The sequence below is a fragment of the Puma concolor genome, chromosome B2 (genome assembly GCF_028749965.1).
Source record: "Puma concolor isolate L17-30 chromosome B2, mPumCon1.1.hap2, whole genome shotgun sequence".
Taxonomy (NCBI): Eukaryota; Metazoa; Chordata; class Mammalia; order Carnivora; family Felidae; genus Puma; species Puma concolor.
In genome coordinates this window covers 150,679,796-150,698,118 of record NC_141671.1, presented here as the reverse complement: position 1 = coordinate 150,698,118, position 18,323 = coordinate 150,679,796, and the positions used below count along the sequence as shown (strand labels likewise).

The 18,323-nt window shown below is 55.7% G+C and overlaps 1 protein-coding gene across 2 annotated transcripts in view; it reads left to right on the top strand.

Moving 5' to 3' along the window:
* The window catches only part of PDE10A (phosphodiesterase 10A), a 625,228-nt gene that overhangs the window by 306,004 nt on the left and 300,901 nt on the right, over nucleotides 1-18,323 (top strand). Inside the window, exon 1 of one of the 2 annotated variants that reach the window (XM_086708293.1) lies at nucleotides 5,646-6,827. The exons of the other annotated variant lie outside the window; for it this stretch is intronic. Coding sequence (XP_086564419.1) covers nucleotides 5,975-6,827 — 853 coding nt within the window. The 5' untranslated portion in view covers nucleotides 5,646-5,974. Of the gene's footprint in view, nucleotides 1-5,645; nucleotides 6,828-18,323 lie in introns of those variants that run through there. 2 annotated transcript variants of the gene reach the window in all.

The window sequence follows — 18,323 nt, the reverse complement described above, 5'->3', positions numbered from 1 at the left end:
CTGTGTGTCTGACTTTGTAGAATGCACACCAGCGTGAAACCTTCTCTCTCCTTTTCCTCTGGGCACTTTAATAAGAGAAACTCAGGGAGAAACGGGTCTTTATAAGTCAGGGTCACAACAATTCACCCATGTGGATGAACTTGGCCTCCCTGCATGCCCTTAAATGCCCGTCCAATCCTGGTCTAGACTGGCACACAACTCAGAGTGCCCACTTGTGCCCCAGGCCATGGCTGGTTTCTCCTCCTCCTCCTCTTCCTCCTTCTTTTCTTTTTTGAGATGAACAGAAAAAAATTCTCTGGATTTAGTGAGCCATTTTTTGGTCCTTATTTTTGAGACAAATCTGGAAGAGCCAACAATTTTTCTTTTCCCCAAAAGTGCATCAGACTCCTTGAATAAATACCAAGGTTCATTGTAAAAATATGGGTATTATACTACAATGATGTTTACAAGGAAAGGATTCCCAAGCCACGGATGAAGACATGCTTAACATTAACAATCCACACAGTGATTTGTGCTGGCACCAATGTCCTCCTCGTGGTGGGGCAGACTCAGTAGGAACTTTGGTGATCTTTCCCTAATTTATCATTAATTAACTTTATTAATTGAAGCCATTCCCTAGCCTACCTTTTTATCCTGAACACTCCCTGTGGTCACTTTCTATTTAAATGCGTTCACTGGGCTGTGACTGTCTTAAAGAAGTATTTCTTTCTTTTGGGAATTTCTTTCTCTTAGGTATATGTGTGTGTGTGTATGTGTGTGTATAGCTATACAAATAATTCTCTCATACTGTGTTTATTGGACTCTTCAAACATAGTCTCAGATGTAATTGGTATCTCTGACTTGTGGTTCCACTTTGATAGAAGTGTTGATTGTTTAAACAGCACTGGTTATTATTTAAACACAACATGATTATAGTCTAGTTTGCACGTTTTTAAGACATGACGGCTACTTCAGCAGGCTACAGATCACAGTGGATCTCTAAAGCGATTTGATATTTTTTTTGAATGGAAACAGCTTCAAAATCTAGTTCGATGTCATAACACAGCAGTGTTATGTAAGAGTTAATGCTTACATGGTTATCACCGGAACTTAGTATTGATTACATAACCACAACAGTTCTTTCTCACACCGGTATCCTCAGGGCTGGATGCTCATTAGACATTAAGCAGAGCCTATTTTTTAGGAGGGAATTAAATGCTTTGCTTTTGATTAATGAAAATTTCCACTTGAATCTTATGTATCAAGAAACACCCTGAACCCTCTTTATGGAAGGTATGGACACTTAGGAAGATTTGTTTGGAATATTAATGGTTTAATAATCTGCCTAAGATCAAAAATATTCTCATTGAAAAGTAAACACTATTTTGATTTTTTTTATTAAAAAAAGTTTGTTTTTTTTTTTTAAATCTATTCATTTTTGAGAGACAGAGAGAGACAGAGCACAAGCGGGGGAGGGGCAGAGAGAGAGGGAGACACAGAATCCGAAGGAGGCTCCGGGCTCTGAGCTGTCAGCACAGAGCCCGACGAGGGGCTCGAACTCATGAAGGGTGAGATCATGACCTGAGCCGAAGTCAGACGCCCAACCGACTGAGTCACCCAGGCGCCCCACACTATTTTGGTTTTTTAAATGTGAAATAATATACTGGTTTTTACTTGTTTTATAACGTAAGGCAATATAAAATTGTACTTTGTTTTATAGTTAATTAGACTGAATTCAAAAAAAATGTAACCTGAAGATCTAGGAATATGAAGGGTAGCTGAAGAAATTGTCTTTTAAATCATCTTTGTCTACTTTCAAGACTGTGCCATCCAGTGGACTGACTTTATATAATAATATTTTCTTACTGAAATTATAATGACCTTTGTTTTTTAGGCTTGACTACAACAATACTGTAAGAATGCATCCCTCACTTAAGTCAAGATTTGTTAACATCAACACTAACAGAAATTTGTAAGCAGTGAGCATGCAGGTGGAAGGTAGGGGAGCAATCATTGAGCACCTACTGTATGATGGCCTTTATTAAAGGTTATGAGTGGTAAGGGTAGCAGGACACTGACTTCAAACTTTAAAACGGAATTGTCGATGCAAATTATACACGCATTACGTTTCTTAGGAGATTTAATGCAAAATATTCATATGTGCTGATAAAAACACATCAGTTTCAGGAGTCTACCCCGACACAGCTATGGTGGATTAGGGACGAGGAAAATCGAAGGAGGCTTCCCGGAAAGACAAACTTAGAACTCATAGCGGGGGAGTTGGTGGGTTCGGGAGGTCGTGAGTAGATGCCTGACAGCTGAACTCCATTTTTCACATGCCAGATAATCACTAATAAATTATTTCATTAGAATGCAGAGCGTTGTTGGGATGACATATCACACCTGGGGGACATATAAATTGATAATTTACTAGCAATTAAATTGAAAATCGGACTGTAAAACCCACATGTTTCTTTTGGGCGTGGGAGCAAGAGCTACCTGCTTATTAATTATTTTGCTCCGATAACCATGTACTTCTGTAAGTCATAAAATTTAAAATCAAGGTAAATGTGTCAAAGAATGTGTCTTTTTCATAGACTTTATCTGTGTAAGTAGATGAGTTTAATATTTAATCAACCTTTAGTTTCTGTCTTTCTAAAGAAATATTTGAAAAGAAAAAGCAGGTTATTCAATCAGTTGACAATGTGAAGTTTACAGCTGTCAGCACTAGTAACAAAAGTTGTTAAATAAAATGAATTAAGACACTGACCTGCCTGTTGACCAAAATTTAATGAAATAAAAACCATATTTATTATAAATTTAACTTTCAGGCTACTAAAAGGAGTGGATGGTTATTATAAAGAAATTTCACAGTTTTAGGAGGAAATCATTTAAAAAATACCTTAGGCTCTACCTTGACCCACGTTTTAAGATCCTTTTAAGAACAAATAAATTAGATGATAAACAGGCAGATACTGAAGGAAGCATAGGGTTTCATTTACCAATATAAACTTCTTTCCTGATCATTCTTCTTGGTGAAGGGCAGAGACAAATGCTTTTAACGTCGATCATCATAATTCTGGCAACTTTACTAGCGTTAACTGCCTTCCTAATGTTATTTTAGTTTTTATGCTTTGCAGTAGGCTAGCATTTTCTCAGTTGAAAATGAGGAAGGTTGTTTATTTCACAAAGAGCACTGTGCTGGCGTGAATCCCGTGCCCCTGGAGTTACAACTAATAATTTCAGTCGTGTTTAAATTGCACTGCAATCTGGTAACATTTGGACATGTAACTGCATCGCAGATTTCATGGGGACTATTGGAACGCGGCACTCACTGAATTTGGGGCCGATGTGTTTATTCATAAAAGGTTTGCAGTACCAAATGTTTAGTGACATCTTTCCCCTTTTCTGATATATCACTAGAGAAGTTCAAAGGGAAGGAAAAGAATGCACCAGAAACACATTCCACAGGTGTTGCAACACCTGAACACAAGGGTGAGTGACAGAGCGTTTACATCCGCGGGTTTGCAATTTACATCTTGGAGTAAACAAGCTTTGCTGAAGAAAGGACACGTGACGCGGTGCCTGCCACACTTGTGTTAACAGAGCCCAACTCCAGCGTTAAGTAGGGAGTTACTTAACCCGTGTAATCGATAATCTGTAAACACCTCCTCAGCGTGTTCCTTTTCCGTTGTCATGCTTTGTCATTTTTGATTTGTCCAGGAAATGCGTGCCTTCCAGCAAGCGTTTGGAGGAAAGAAGGACGGAAAATAGAATGAAGTTTGATGCCAGAAAAGGGTTAGAGAAAATACTAAAGTTTGCGTTCTGATTTTAAAAAGACCCAGAGAACAAGTATTTGATGGTTCCCGCCCCGCTTCCCGCGCCCATATGGAGGCTTGTATTAGAATCACTTGTACATTTTCTTATAATGGGAAGGTCACTTTAACCGCTCCAAAAGGCAACAAAAGAAACGTAACCGACGAGAAGAAACGTTTGGCGCGTAAAAGAACGAACAGCAAACACTTCGAGGAGAAACGCGTGCCCTCGAGCCCTGGGGAGACCCTGCCCGCGAGGCCAAGTCCGCAGCGGGCGCGGCGTCCCGACGCCCACGAGAATCCCGGAGTCCGGGTCTGCGCCTCTCCGATGCGACGGCCCGGAGGCTTCGGCACCAGACCCGGCAGCATTGTTCTAGTTTTTTCTTCGTCGGAAAAAAAGCAAAGGCAGCGGTAAAAATACCCACTCTGCAAGGTAAGAGTCACCAGAATCTTTTTCCTGTTTCGCAAATTTAGGGATTACGATCTAGTGAGAGCCAGGGCTTGACGCCCGCTACGGGCAGCGCTCCGCGTGCGCCCCGCGGTTGCTGAAACGCCCACAGCCTTTGCTGGGAGAGGGGACTCGCATCAAGTCCCAGGCGCCCCACTTGCCCAGTCTGGTGCAAATACAAATATGTCCTTTCCCACTGTGGGTGTCTGGATGGGAGTGGGGAAGAAGCAGGGACTAGGGAAGGATCTGGAGCACGCTTCAAAATAAAAACACCTGGAAGCTGGACGGTCGGAAGAAGCCATGGAAAGCGAGAAACGCCCGGCTGCAGGGCGCACGCCGGGCCCCGGGCCCTGTGTCAGCCACGCGGCCGCACAGCCGCGCACGCCTTGCGCTCAGGTGCCCGCCCTGCCCGTCGTGCAAGTTGGGCTCCGGTGCGCGCGCTCCACTCCTGGGAAGGGGACCTGGTCGAGGGAGTCTGGACGGCCCGTCCCACCGTGGGGCAGCAGGCCTGTCGCCCCCCTGTCGGACCCCGAGTGCATTGGTGACCCCGCGCAGCGCGCCTTCCCGGACGCAGGCACCTGCGCATCAGTGCGCTCGGGCGCTTGAACTTCCCAAACTTCTGGCGGCTTCTAGTTCTGAGCGCCCATTGGGCGGCACATTTCCCGTCGGCAGCAACTGTTTGGATTCGGGCTGGGAAGGAGGGAGCGGGGGTGGGGTGGGTGATGTGCAAAAGAGCCGCAGGTGACGAGGCGGTCCTCAGGGCTTTGGGGTGACGATCTTACAGTGTTTCTTTTTTGAGCCACAGTTTGCCCTGTCCATTCTCTGACCTCACCCGGGGCAAACTGTGCTGTGCACACCAAGTTCGTTCTAAAGCGTGTATCGCAAAGGGAGTCGCGGGGATGAACAGACTTACTAAATCTTAGTTTATGGGAAACACTGTGCGTTGATTTAAACTCCAACCAAACGTCCGAGTTTGAACTCCTCTCCCGGGAGCTCTGAGCCCAGCTCGGTCGGAGCTGCTGGCCAGCCACCAGGAGGGTTCCCTGGCTCGGGCGAGGGGCAGGCCGACGTGGCTCGCCCAGCGGAGCGCAGCTGCTGGGCGGCGGATTTAGAACCCGGAACACCAGACCCAGATGTGACGACGCCCCGCAGAGACGCAGGAGCTCCCCCGCCCCCCACCCCAGCCAGGACGCCCGGCGTCCGCAGAGGCCCGCGGGGGTGCGGGGACCCGGCGCCGGGGGACCCAGCGGCGGCGGGGCGCGCTACGTGGGCGCGGGCGGCGGCGGCGTGGGGAGCGCCCGCTCCGCCAGTGGGCGTCTTCTGCAGCCGCCGCCGCCACCTCCTCCACGGGCAGTGGCACTGCGGCGCTTTTCTCCGCTGCTTTCGAGCAGTCGCCGAGGCTCGGCCGCCGGAGCGCGCACAAACCACGCCACGCTTGCAGGCAGCGTCTCCGCGGCCCCTCGCCCCGGCCGGGAGCACGCCGATCGCGCGCGCCAGCCGGCCGCCGGGGACTCGCGCCCGGCCCCAGGTCCTCCCGCACCCGGAGCGGGACGCCATGTGAGGACTGGGCCGCGAGGGGCGGCGGAAGACCGGAGAGGAGGACCGGACCCGCGCGCGGGCCGACCGGCCGGGGAGGGCAGGTCCCGCGGGGGCGGAGCCCGCCGAGTCCGGGCCCGCGGCGCGCCCCTCCCGCCGGCGGCCGGCCCCGCCGCGCGGCCCGGGGAGGAGGGCCATGGCCAGCCCCGCGGAGCCGCTCGCTCCCCGCCCCCAGGCCCCCCTGCCGGCGGCCGAGGACGAGCCCGGCCCCGGCCCCGGCAAACTCCGCCCGGAGCCCTGGCGCGGCGCGGCCGGCGGGGGGAGCGGGGCGGGCCCGGGCCCGGCCCCCGAACGGCCTGGCCGCGGCCGGGCCGAGCGAGCCGCGCCCCCGCGCCCGCCCCCCTCCTCCGCAGGCCGCGCCGGCCCCGCCGGGGGCCCGGGCGCCCCGTGTGCGCGCGGCGGCGGCGGCGGCTGGGTCTCGGCCCGCGCTCCCTTCGCGCTCGCCCTCTCCTCCCCTGTCCCCTCCTCCTCCTCCTCTCCATCTTCCTTTTACTTCTGGCCGCCGCCCCCCCCGCCCCCTCCTTCTCTTCTCCCCTCCTCATCTGCCTTTCACCTCCCCGTGCGTCTCCCAGGAAGGGAGGGCGCGGCGGCGGCGGCGGCTGGAGGAGGCGGCGGCGATGCTGGCGGCGGCGGAGCCCCGGCGGCAGCTCGCTTGAGCGTCCCTCCCGGCGGCAGTCCCCGCGGCGGCGGGCGGCGGCGGCTCTTCCTCTGCTCCGCGCTTCAGGGCTTGCTGCTCCCGGCCCGCGCCGGGCTCCGGCTCCCGCTCGGCCCGGCCGCCCGCCGCGCGGGCTCCCCCGGCTTCCCGGGCGCCGGCGGGGGCTGCCCCGGCCCCAGCCCAGGCGGCGGCGGCCGAACCCCGCGGCGGCCCCGAGGCGCCGGCTTCGCCCTCGCCGCCGCGTCGCCCCTGCTCTTCGGCTCCGACATGGAAGATGGACCTTCTAATAACGCGAGCTGCTTCCGAAGGTTGACGGAGTGTTTCCTGAGCCCCAGTAAGTGCCGGGCTCCTCGTTCCCCGCGGCCGGGGTTAGGGGGGGGGGGGCACTGGGCGCCCAGCGGGCTTCGCGGGGGGCTCGGGGCGCGTTGGTGGCGCGCGGGAGCGTCCGTCCGCGCCGGGACGCCCGGGTTTCCCAGGCTCCGCGCGCTTACCGGGGGGTGGGGTGGGGTGGGGGGGGGGGGACGACGGGTGACCGGGCAGGGCGGCGGACGCCGCGCGGTGAGAGCGGGACCCGCCGCCGGCCTCGGGTCCCCCGGTGCTGTTTGTGGCCACACTTGCCCGGCACGTCGTCCTGGTCTCTACTCCGTGACCCCTTAACGCCGGGCTCCTCTCTCCTTAGCCTGGGACCGGTGGGCTTGCGCTTGGGGGGTCCCGCCCGCTGGGTCCCCGGGCCGAGGGAGGGCAGGCCGGGACCCCGAGCTCCGCGCTCCCCAAGGGGAAGGCAGTCGCGGTCCCCCGGGGTCGGTGTGGGCGCGGGGGCCCCTTCCCCCCTCCCCGCCCCCCTGCAGTGACCCTGTTCCGGAGCCTGGACTAGCAGAGTGAAACGGGTGCACCTTCGCCCAGAGTCCACTTTGTCTCGATCCTGGGCTTGAGCTGGTGCTTGGGCTGCTGAGGCAAGGACAATGGGGCGTCAGGGTGGAGGAGAAAGGCGCCGCCGGTTCGGACCCCCGGGCCGAGCGCGGCCGCCCCGCCTCCCCGGCCCCGGGTGCGGGGCTGAGAGCGCGCGGGAGCAGGGGTGGTGGAAGGCGTGTCGCGGGGGAGGGGGGCAAGGCTGAGCAGAATAGTCAAGGCAGAGGTTTGCTAGAAGGCAAGAGGCGGGAGATGCCGAGGGAAGAGACACCCGGTGCGCGGAAGGGGGGATCGCCGTTGTCGCGGATGGAGGGCGAGCAAGGTGAGGGCCGGAGACCCGCGGCCGGGAGTGGGGGACGGCGGAGGTCGCGCCCGCGGGGCACCGGGCGACTCCGGCCCCGGCCGGGGTGGGCGCGGGTTTTCGCGGCCCTCAGCGCGGGGCCCGGGCGCCACCGTCCACCGCGTGCGCACCCGAGCCTTTGTCTGCTGCTCGCTAGGGAACCGCGTTTCCGCGGCGCCTGCTCTCGGCACGCTCTCCAGGGTCGCCGTTTTGGCTTCTGGCTCCCGTCTGCCGCTTGTTCCCCAGCCCCGGCCAGTCTTCGCCTCTGGGCACTTGGGGTCCAGCCCTACCTCGCTGCCGGCACTTGTCTGGGTTCGCTGCCCGCCTGAGCGCCCCTGGGGTGCAGCCCCTGGGCCTGCGAGCGGGTCCTGCGCGGGCCCAGCAGCCCCCAGCGATCCCGCCTCCCGGGCGCGGGCGGAAGCACCGCGGCCGCGTGGCCCAGTGGCCTCTCGCGCCGCGCGCGCCTCGGCCACCGGCTGCCGGCGGCCGTCTCTGCTACTTGCCGGCGGACCTGATAGGACGCCGGACGTGGGCCTTGCACTCCACCCCCGCCCCCCCGCCCCCGACCCCTCTAGCAGGCGTCTCCCCTTGTCTGACGTGCAGCTCCCCAGCTCCTCCAGCCCCCCCACCCGCGGGTCGTGGTTGACTCTTAGATGCTCAGTTGGGGAGGGACGTGGTCTGGGCACGAGGGGCCGGGCCTGCTGCCCTTAGTTGCGGGCATTTTTTCTTACTGAAACGGACAACGATTTGCCCCGAATTTTCGGTGGGGTGAGCTCCCAAGGAGCTCTGAAGTGCGTTGGGTAAGCCGTGGGCCTGGGACTGGGGTTCCTGTCTGTCCCCTTCCACCTGCACTGTGCGTTCTACATAAACATCTGCTTCTCACGTTTGGTAGCTGGAGTGTGTTGGGGCGGGGGGGGAAGGGAAGGTTACCTCCATTCATCTGGGATGAACACTGTTTTGGGGGAGAGGGGAGCGGTAAGAAGATGGGGGCAGGCATTTAGATGGAACCGAGTTCTCGAAAATGTTGAGGTTTCTGTTTGTATGTTGCCCCTTACTGCAGTTTGTTACTTTGGGGTGGGGGCATTTGCCAGGGATGTCTGGGGCGGGATAAAGATGAACAGTTCAGGCTGGCTGGGGCTGTCCTAGGGGGACCCAGCAGGCTTCCCCTTTGGAAGGACAGAGGACCTAGAGAAGAAAGCCATCAGGAGGGACCCACTCTGCCAAAAGTTCTGGCTGGGAGAGGACCGCGGATAAACACACTCAAGAGTTGCTGGGATTTTGTCTTTGTGTATCTGTTTTCTTCCCCCTGACCAAGTCAGCGAGGAGCAGCCTGGGGTTTAAGTAAGAACAGGAGGCTATAAAAAGGCTTCTCTGGGACATTACCTGGGTCGTGAGTATGAAGGGGCTGCTCTTAAGCAAAATCTCTTATTAGACCTGCCTCAGGCAGAAATGGGACGAAGTGGAGGGATGCCCAAAGGTCGGTGGCCGGTTTCTGCTCTGCTGCTTGTGGGGTCTTTGTTTCTGTCTCACTACAGGATAAACCACACCTGTCGGAACTGCCGAGTACTGAAATCTCGGCAGACTTTTTTCATGTTTGTCGGTAAAAATGAGCCTTTTTGAAAAAAAAATTCTGGATTCTCTAAGAATGTAAAAATGCCCAAATGTATACAGGTGTGCCTTAATTGTTGCGTGCGTATTCCCTTTATTCCCTTTCCGGTTGGTCTCTCCTGGGTCTGACAGTCAAGTTGTCACGTAAAGGCTGCTGTGTCCAATTACTGTTCCTAGGAATGCCGGTTTCATTTCCGTCATTGACAAAAAGCAAGTCGTGTTTGGAAGTTTGATATCCTGGTTCCGCTCCTGTCCATTTTGGCTGTGCGTTTCGGTTCCCGCTGACTCACTGGTTCAGTCAGTAAATGCACGGAACAAGTGCTTATTCAAGCCTACTGCCGGTTGCCGGGGACTGCCCTGGCCCTGCCGTGCCCGCGAGGAGCCTCCTGGAAGCAGGTGCAGCATTGATGCCCAGCTCTAGAAGGTCACTGGTCACAGGCCACCCTCATCAAGCCATGCCCGACTCTCCCCCTCCCCCCTCGTCAGCCAACTACCTTCACATGTTGACCTCTGACCTTGCCCTCAGGCTCCGGGCTGAAGCCCTGTCACTGCTTGGAAAGTTGTTGGGTGGGATAGAACAGAATCTGCACCTGGAGAATCCAGATTCTCCCAGAGAGAATGGAGAAGTCCACTTTGCCGGTGTGTGTGTGTGTGTGTGTGTGTGTGTGTGTGTGTGTGTGTGTGTGTGCGCGCGCGCGCGCGCGCAGAGGAGAGCTAAAAAGTCATGCTGCGATAGACCAGTATAAGCTGCAGTTTTCTGGAAAATATGCCTCCCCTTGCCTGCATTCGGTGCTGTGGTGGAAGGTGCGGGAGATATCCCTAGGGGGACAAGACTTGAGGACATTCAGAAGTCGGCAAGTCTCCTTCACAGATGCCCCTGTCTCTACAGCCAGGCCACTGCGAATGGTGCAGAGCTGTAGGAAGAGGAAGGTGCTGGCTGGTCAAAGAGGGGACGGAGGGAGCAAGGAAAATGACACGGCAGGTTTGTGCATGCACTCCACACACGCGTCTCGGAGGTCAAGTCTGCTAACAGGCAGCCAGCAGGTAAATATTGAGCCCCTACTGGGTGCAGGTTGTTGGCGAGAGATGAAAATAATGAGGACTGTTCCTTCAGAGGACTTGAAATACAGATCCGGATACGTCCCAAGACAACCAGCAAGGCAGAGTTGTGAATTTTTCCTGCCAGGCCAGGGTGCAGGTCACGGCAGAACTCTGTCCCTGGAGACGACAGGGTCTGTTCTGGCCGGAGCACATAGAAGGGCTTAAAAGCCCCGGGGCCGAGCTGTTTAAACGGTGGGGAACTGTGTTGGCTCGTTAATTTAAATTTCGCAGCACTCCTTTTTTAGTTTGAAACGACCTACGTGAACAAAGATGGTTCCTGCAAATCTAAGTGAGAGGCAGTGGAAACAGTAGAAGACCGCGTCTTCCGTCAGTCTGGAGTCTTAACCTCAGATAATTTTACGCATCAACCTTTTTGTATCCCTCAGGAAAAGACATGCATTTCAATAAGATGAGTAAGCCCTGGCAATGTAACAACGTGGTGACTGTAGTTGATAATACAGTGTTGCGGATTTGAAAGTTGCTAAGAATGTGGATCTCAAGGGGCGCCTGGGTGGCTCAGTCGGTCATGAGTTCGAGCCCCGGGTCGGGCTCTGTGCTGACAGCTCGGAGCCTGGAGGCTGCTTTGGATTCTGTGTGTGTATCTCTCTGCCCCTCCCCTGCTCTTTCTCTCCTTGTCTCTCAAAAAAAAAAAAAAAAAATGAATAAACATTAAAAAAAAATTAAAAAAGAAATAAAGAATGTGGATCTCAAAAGTCCTTCCTTATCACAAGGAAAAAAAAATGCACTGCACTAGATAATTAAGCAAATGTTAGGACTTTGTTTACTGTGAAAGCAGGTGAAACCTGTGTGACAAGCATTTCATCAATTAATACATGGTTAATTTTTGTTTGTGTAAAAACAGTTCTTGCCATCTGAGAGAGAAAGAAAAAAAACATTTTCATGAAAAAGGAATATTTTTCCCTTAAAAGGAAAGCTCTTAGTTGTGATTCAAAACATTTTAATTTCCTTTTAAAATGTAAATCAGGCTCCCCCAGCTGATCTAAATTGGTGTAAGGGAAAACCCCCTAGTGACAGAGCAGCTCGAGATCTTACTGAGGAAACACGATGCCTAGCACTCTGATTTGATTTGTAGCATTTACCGCTTTCTGGAATTCTCTTGCTCATTTACTGCCTTGCTTGTTTATTATTGCCTGTCCTTCCAGTGCAGAAAGCAAGCTTGGTAAGAGCCTCAGGCAGGACCTCGGCTCTCTTGGTTGTATCCTGAGACCAGGAGCGGCTGACGTACCTATCGAAGGCGCTCGCGTGTTTATTTTGGAAATTCAAAGGTGAAAAAACCCAGAAGACAACATGGTGCTTGTGTAGAAGGAGCTTAGAAATTGAAGGCCACTCGTTGAAAACTGACTTGGCCTTGGCCTCTGTCCTAGGGTGCCAGGAATCCTCCGTGCGTGAGACAGAGTCTTTGCTCTCGGGAGCACACGGCTCGCAGGAGGGACAGGCAGGGCTTGCGCACATGGTCACTGCCTGGCAGAGGCAGGACAGGATGTCCTGGGGAGGGAGGGCTGAGCGCTTTCCGATTGGAGGGCCCTGAAAAGATCTCACCGAGGAGCCAGCAGGGGTCTGAGGCGGCGGGGTGCTTCCAGCCAGGGTCCCTGTGCAAGGGTGGCCCCGGGGCGTGGGGGAGTGAAGCCTTGGGGACCCAATGCTGGCCAGCCGAGGGCCCCATCCAGAGGCTGCTGTCAGAAAACAGCTCGGGGTAAGGCATGGGGAGGGGGTGGTGAGGAGAGACGCTTCTCCTGGGTTGACACTCGAGATGTCCTGCTTCGCCTTTAGCGTGAACCTCTCTGAAAGACCACACGCCGAGAGGAGAGGTAGAGTAGAGAGGCAGGGAGACGCCACGTCCTGTGGTTCCACTGGGCTTCTGTGTGACCAGGGTCGGGGGGCTGGTGTCCTCTGCCAGTGAGGTCAGGCTGGAGGCCGAAGGGAGGCTAGGAGCATGCACCTGGAGCAGAAGCCGTAGGGACTGGGTAAGGCAGATGGTTCCATTCTGGATTGGGAAGGGGTGTGTGTGTGAGAGAGTGAGTGAGTTTGGGGCTGGTGCTGGTGGTGGGTCCTTGCCCAGAGAAAAGGAGGAAACGAACAGGAATCATCAGACTCGCCAACCTGCTCTTGGGTAAGCGCTGTGGTTGGTGATGGGGGTTTCTGACCGTAGGGTGCCTGCACTCTGTGGTGTAGATGCCAACCGATCAAGCACGCAAAGGAAAGAAACCCCGTTGAGCATCAGAAGTGCCGAATATCACCAGAGCTACGCGTTAGGTTAAAATCCAGAGCTGCCGGGGTGGCTCCTTTAGTTCACGTGGCCTGTGGCGGTCTCTCTGGGGAGGGGACCTTCACCTGGGCTCTGAGCGGCCGGTGCGGCCAGGCGTGCGGTGTCCCAGGCAGAGGGAGGGGCAGGTTAGAGGACAGAATGAGGCGCAGGGGCACCCAGCAGAGCAGCGGAGCGGACGGAGCCCACGGGCCAGTGTGGGGCTTCGCAAGTTGGGGGGAAGTTGCACGTGGCTGCACCAGCAGGGGAAGGTCCTGGAAGGTTTTGAGCCGGGGGGGTTGTGTGCTCTGATCTAAGAAGCCCGTTCTAGCTGTGGTCTGGTGAGTGAACGGAGGGGCTGTGGGGGAGACGGAGCGCACGTGGACCACTGTGGTGGGCAGGACAGGAGACGGGGGTGGGGGGTGACAGCTTGGAGCTGGAATGTGGCTTCGGGAGGCGCTGGGAGGCAGAGTGAGCCGGGCGAGCGGTGGGACGGGTGTGTGGACAGAGGGAAAAGGAAGGGGCAGTCAGGACGGCCAGGGAGCGGGCGTTGTGTTCGGCAGCCTTAAGTCCGAGGTGCCTACGGCACCACTTAGTGGAGACGCTAAGAAGGCAGCTGGTGAGTAAAGTCTGGCAGTCGGAGGGTGGGTGCCTGGGTGGAGGCTGGGAGCAGAGAGTGGTCCTGGTGCTTACAGTCACGGGGTTGGCCCCCAGGGTGAGGGCGGCCGTGGCCCCAGTGCGAGCGTGGCCCCGGGGTCCCTGTGCAGGGGTGGCCTGGGGCCCCAGTGCGAGCGTGGCCCTGGTGTCCTTGTGCGAGGGTGACCTGGGGCTCCAGTGCAAGCGTGGCCCCGAGGTCCCTGTGCGAGGGTGGCCGTGGCCCCAGTGCAAGCGTGGCCCTAGGGTCCCTGTGTGAGGGTGGCCCGGGGACTCCAGTGTGAGTGTGGCCCCAGGGGTCCCTGTGCAGAGGTGACCCAGGGGCTCCAGTGCGAGCGTGGCCCCGGAGTCCCTGTGCGAGGGTGGCCGTGGCCCCAGTGCAAGCATGGTCCTGGGGTCCCTGTGCAGGGGTGGCCTGGGGCTCCAGTGCGAGCGTGGCCCTGGTGTCCTTGTGCAGGGGTGACCTGGGGGCTCCAGTGTGAGTTGGCCCCGGGGTCCCTGTGCAAGGGTGGCCTGCGAGCTCCAGTGAGAGCGTGGTCCTGGGGTCCCTGTGCAGGGGTGACCTAGGGCTCCAGTGTGAGTTGGCCCCGGGGTCCCTGTTTAGGGGTGACCTGGGGGCTCCAGTGTGAGCGTGGCCCCGGGGTCCCTGTGCAAGGGTGGCCCGGGGGCTCCAGTGCGAGCATGGCCCCGGGGTCCCTGTGCGAGTGTGGCCCCAGGGGTCCCTGTGCAAGGGTGGCCTGGGGGTTCCAGTGCTAGCATGGCCCCGGGGGTCCCTGTGCAGGGGTGACCTGGGGGCTCCAGTGTGAGTGTGGCCCGGGGTCCCTGTGCGAGTGTGGCCCCAGGGTCCCTGTGCGAGTGTGGCCCCGGGGGTCCCTGTGCAAGGGTGGCCTGGGGGTTCCAGTGCGAGCATGGCCCCAGGGTCCCTGTGCAAGGGTGGCCTGGGCCTCCAGTGCGAGCATGGCCCCGGGGGGCCCTGTGCAGGGGTGACCTGGGGGCTCCAGTGTGAGTGTGGCCCCGGGGTCCCTGTGCGAGTGTGGCCCCGAGGGCCCCTGTGCAAGGGTGGCCCGGGGGTTCCAGTGCAAGCATGGCCCCAGGGTCCCTGTGCAAGGGTGGCCTGGGGTCCAGTGCGAGCATGGCCTCGGGGGGCCCTGTGCAAGGGTGACCTGGGGGCTCCAGTGCGTGTGTGGCCCCGGGGTCCCTGTGCACCGTGAGGTCCTGCTGGCAGAGCTTGGAGGAGTCCAGCCCAGACGGCTGTAGGTCGCTGTGGCTTCCCCCGTAGGGGGTGTGGAATGACATGGTGGCCGTTGTGAATGGTGACCTGCTGTGACCCCTGGGAGCCAAAGACACAGAAGACTGTGTCCCAGGAGCAGAAGGAAGAGCCATGGGAGGCCGGAGTGGGGGTTGAGGCAGAGAGGAGGAGAAACGCATCAGAACCGGCCCCACCCGCGTGGGAAGGGGCCACCTGAGAAGTCAGATGCCCCCGAGGTCAAGTACGTGAGCACAGCCCCAGGGGGGCAGACACGAAGGCCCGTTTTTGGGGGGTGAAGAGTCAGCGGAGACGAAGGCACAGGGCCCTCAAAGTCCTGTGGGCAGGAAAGGGGAGAGCGAGCCCCCTGGCCTCAGGCTCACCCCGGCCGGGAGCGGAGAGCTGGCTTTTCTGCAGGTGGGACGGACGCGACAGTGTTACTGCCGAGGTGTTTGAAGAAAGGAGAAGGAAGCTGGACACTGGCAGCGGCCTCTTCCCAGGTCGAGAGCTGCGGGAGGAGGGGTGGGTGCCGCGGGGCGTCAGGTGCAGGGGGGGGCGGGAAACCGACAGGAGATGAGCCGCCCACGTCGGCCCGGCCGGAGGGTCCCCGCGGGGCCCCTGTGGGGGGCAGTAGCTGGACAGTCCGCCCGGGAGGGGGGTGACGAGAGGTGTTTAGGAGGAAGGTCCTGGGACTCCCGCTGGCCCAGTGACCACGTGCGGAGAGAATTGCAGGAGTAAATGCACACGCTGGGTCCAGGCGCAAATACGCGGAACTACGAAGTGTGGACACTTTGGAGCTCTCAGTGCAAGTCCTGATGATGACTGCCCAGCAGGAAGAAGTTGGAGGAGGGGGGGTCCTGCGGGTGGAAAGGTGTGGGGTGCCTGGAGCTGAGGGAGGGAAAGGTGCCCCAGAGATGGAAGGGCCTCGACGGAGGCCCAGGGGCGCAGGGTGGTTTGGTGCGAGGGCCTGACGCAGAGGAGAAGTGGGAGATCAAGCCGGCGTGACAGACTGGGCAGAGGCCGTCCAGTCTTCGTGTGGGGGTCACCCCGTGCTTATACCGGGGACGGGGTGGGAGGCGCCCAAGACCACCGTGTCATGTGGTCACGTAACAGGCAAATGTTCATGCAGCGTCTGTGTTCCCGTCGCTGTCCTACTCACTGGCGATAAGTGCATCTGCACAGAGCTCCTCCCTGCCTTCGGGGAGCTGCTGTCTAACATGGGGTCCGGGCAAGATCGGAGGCAATTATGACACCTTCTGGGCAGGGACCATTGGAGAGGGGTGCGCAGGTGAGAGAACGCTCTTTAACGGCATCATCGCCCACGGGACGAACCTCTCTGTGCTGTGAGTCCCTCTCTGCCTCTACCTCTACCTCGTCTCCCCTCCACTTCCTACAGTCCCAGACATCTCGGGGGGGGGGGGCTCCGTCCAGTGGCCATCCGCAGGCCTCCCGAATCCCCTCCTCGGTGTCCCCACCCCTCACCCCGCAATGCCTCCCGCTTGTACTTTTCCACTTAGTGTTTGTCTCCCTGCCTTCCCGTGGGCAGGGAGCATGTTTCATTCATTCTCTTAACCTCAATGCCTAGTACATTGCCAAGCAATTAGACAATAGGTCTAATGAATAAGTGAGCGAAGGTGTTTAGGTGGGAGAGTGTGATCAAAATGGTCCTTTAAGAATGTTAATTTCCCCCAAAGGAAGGCAGTAATGAAATAAGTAATGTGGTTGTCCAGTTTTAGCATAAGTTGAGACATCATCTGATTCACTTTTTTTTTCCTATATCGTCCAAATACGCTCTTTGGCACCAATGACCGGGGCTTCTGAGTTACCGAGAACACAGCGTGTTCCTGCACCGGGGCCACCGGGGCGGTGAGCTCAGCACGAGCTGATGGGAAGGAGGGAGACGTGTGTGCAGAGCATTCTGGATGCCTCTGTTTTATTTCCTGAGGCAGTGATAAAAAGCTTTTTACTTTGACAGAAACATTTTCCGCGCTAGCAAAGAGAAAGGGTTGCTTATGAAGTGCTGAAACAATGCCATGTGCTGGATATCATGAATTATTTCTAAAACCACAAGCACATTTGGACTTTTAAGAGTTGGTAAGTCCTGTGCGAGAAGCCATTTTGCACGAAGAGCAGGTCGGTCCGCCGGCAAAAAGCATCACGAGTGTGTGGAATTCGAATCGAACGTATTTGTACGGGACGTAATTACGTGTTTCTGTGTTAATAGTTCCGGCAGCTTCCAAAATAAACATTTAAAACGATATCCACAAGGCTTGATTGCCGTGGCCCCCTAGAGTTGGTAATTGCTTATTTTATCATTGCTGTCAGGAGTCTATCCATTTTCAGAGTTTCTTTTTGTCCCAAGACCAGAAGTTTACTCTCAGAAACGTTCTTGTCTCATTGGTCATCGTGCCTTTTTGGGATAATACTCTTTGTGTCTCATGATTAAACCTATCCAATTATTTTAAGGCAGATTAAGGAAAGACCTCGTTTTAAAACCTCAGCAATTAAAACAATGTGGTAGTGACATGTGACTAGATAAACCAGTGCAACAGAATAGAAAACTCTTTTTTTTTTTTTTTAATTTTTTTTTCAACGTTTATTTATTTTTGGGACAGAGAGAGACAGAGCATGAACGGGGGAGGGGCAGAGAGAGAGAGGGAGACACAGAATCAGAAACAGGCTCCAGGCTCTGAGCCATCAGCCATCAGCCCAGAGCCTGACGCGGGGCTCGAACTCCCGGACCGCGAGATGGTGACCTGGTTGAAGTCGGACACTTAACCGACTCCGCCACCCACGCGCCCCCAGAATAGAAAACTCTTAAAACAGACCCAGACACATAAAGGAATTTAGACTATTTTAAAGTGTCATCTTTCTACAAGGAGTAAAAATAGACTATTGAATAAAATGGTTTGGGGACAACTAGGAAGTCATGTAGAAAAAACCAAAATTGTCCATTCTGGAAAGAAGCATTAACCGCTCGTATCTCAGCGTAGGGCTGACTCCTTTGATACACAATGAACTCCAGGAAATGGTTAAGTGAAAGAAGTGAAAGAAAGTAAAAGAACCTAATAAAAAATAGTCAAAGGACATGAACAGATAGTTCCTAGGGAAAGAAATAAACGGCCATGTAAAAAATGAAATGATGTGGGGCGCCTGGGTGGCTTGGTGGGTTAAGCGTCCGGCTCAGGTCATGATCTCACGGTCTGTGAGTTCGAGCCCCGCGTCAGGCTCTGTGCTGACCACTCAGAGCCTGCAGCCTGTTTCAGATTCTGTGTGTCCCTCTCTCTCTGCCCCTCCCCGTTCATGCTCTGTCTCTCTCTGTCTCAAAAATAAATAAACGTTAAAAAAAAATGAAATAATGTTCAACCTCATAATGATAAAATACACGCTATTTAAAATAACACCATGGTACCATTTTCACCTGTCAGATTTGCAAAGATTAATAAACTTTGTAATACCCATTGGCAAGTCTCGTATTCCCCTACATTCCTGGTGGGAGTATTGGTTGGAACAGCCTTCGCAGCGGGCAATTTGGCCGTATCGATCGGTATTAAAAATGCATGTACCCACCGACCCAATAATTCTCCTGGGAACTTATCATTCAGGTACATTCACACGTGGGCACAATGACTTAGCAAGGTATGAAAACATTGCAGCATCATTTGAAAGAGAGTATTGAAAACCACATAAAGATCTATCCGCAGGGGCT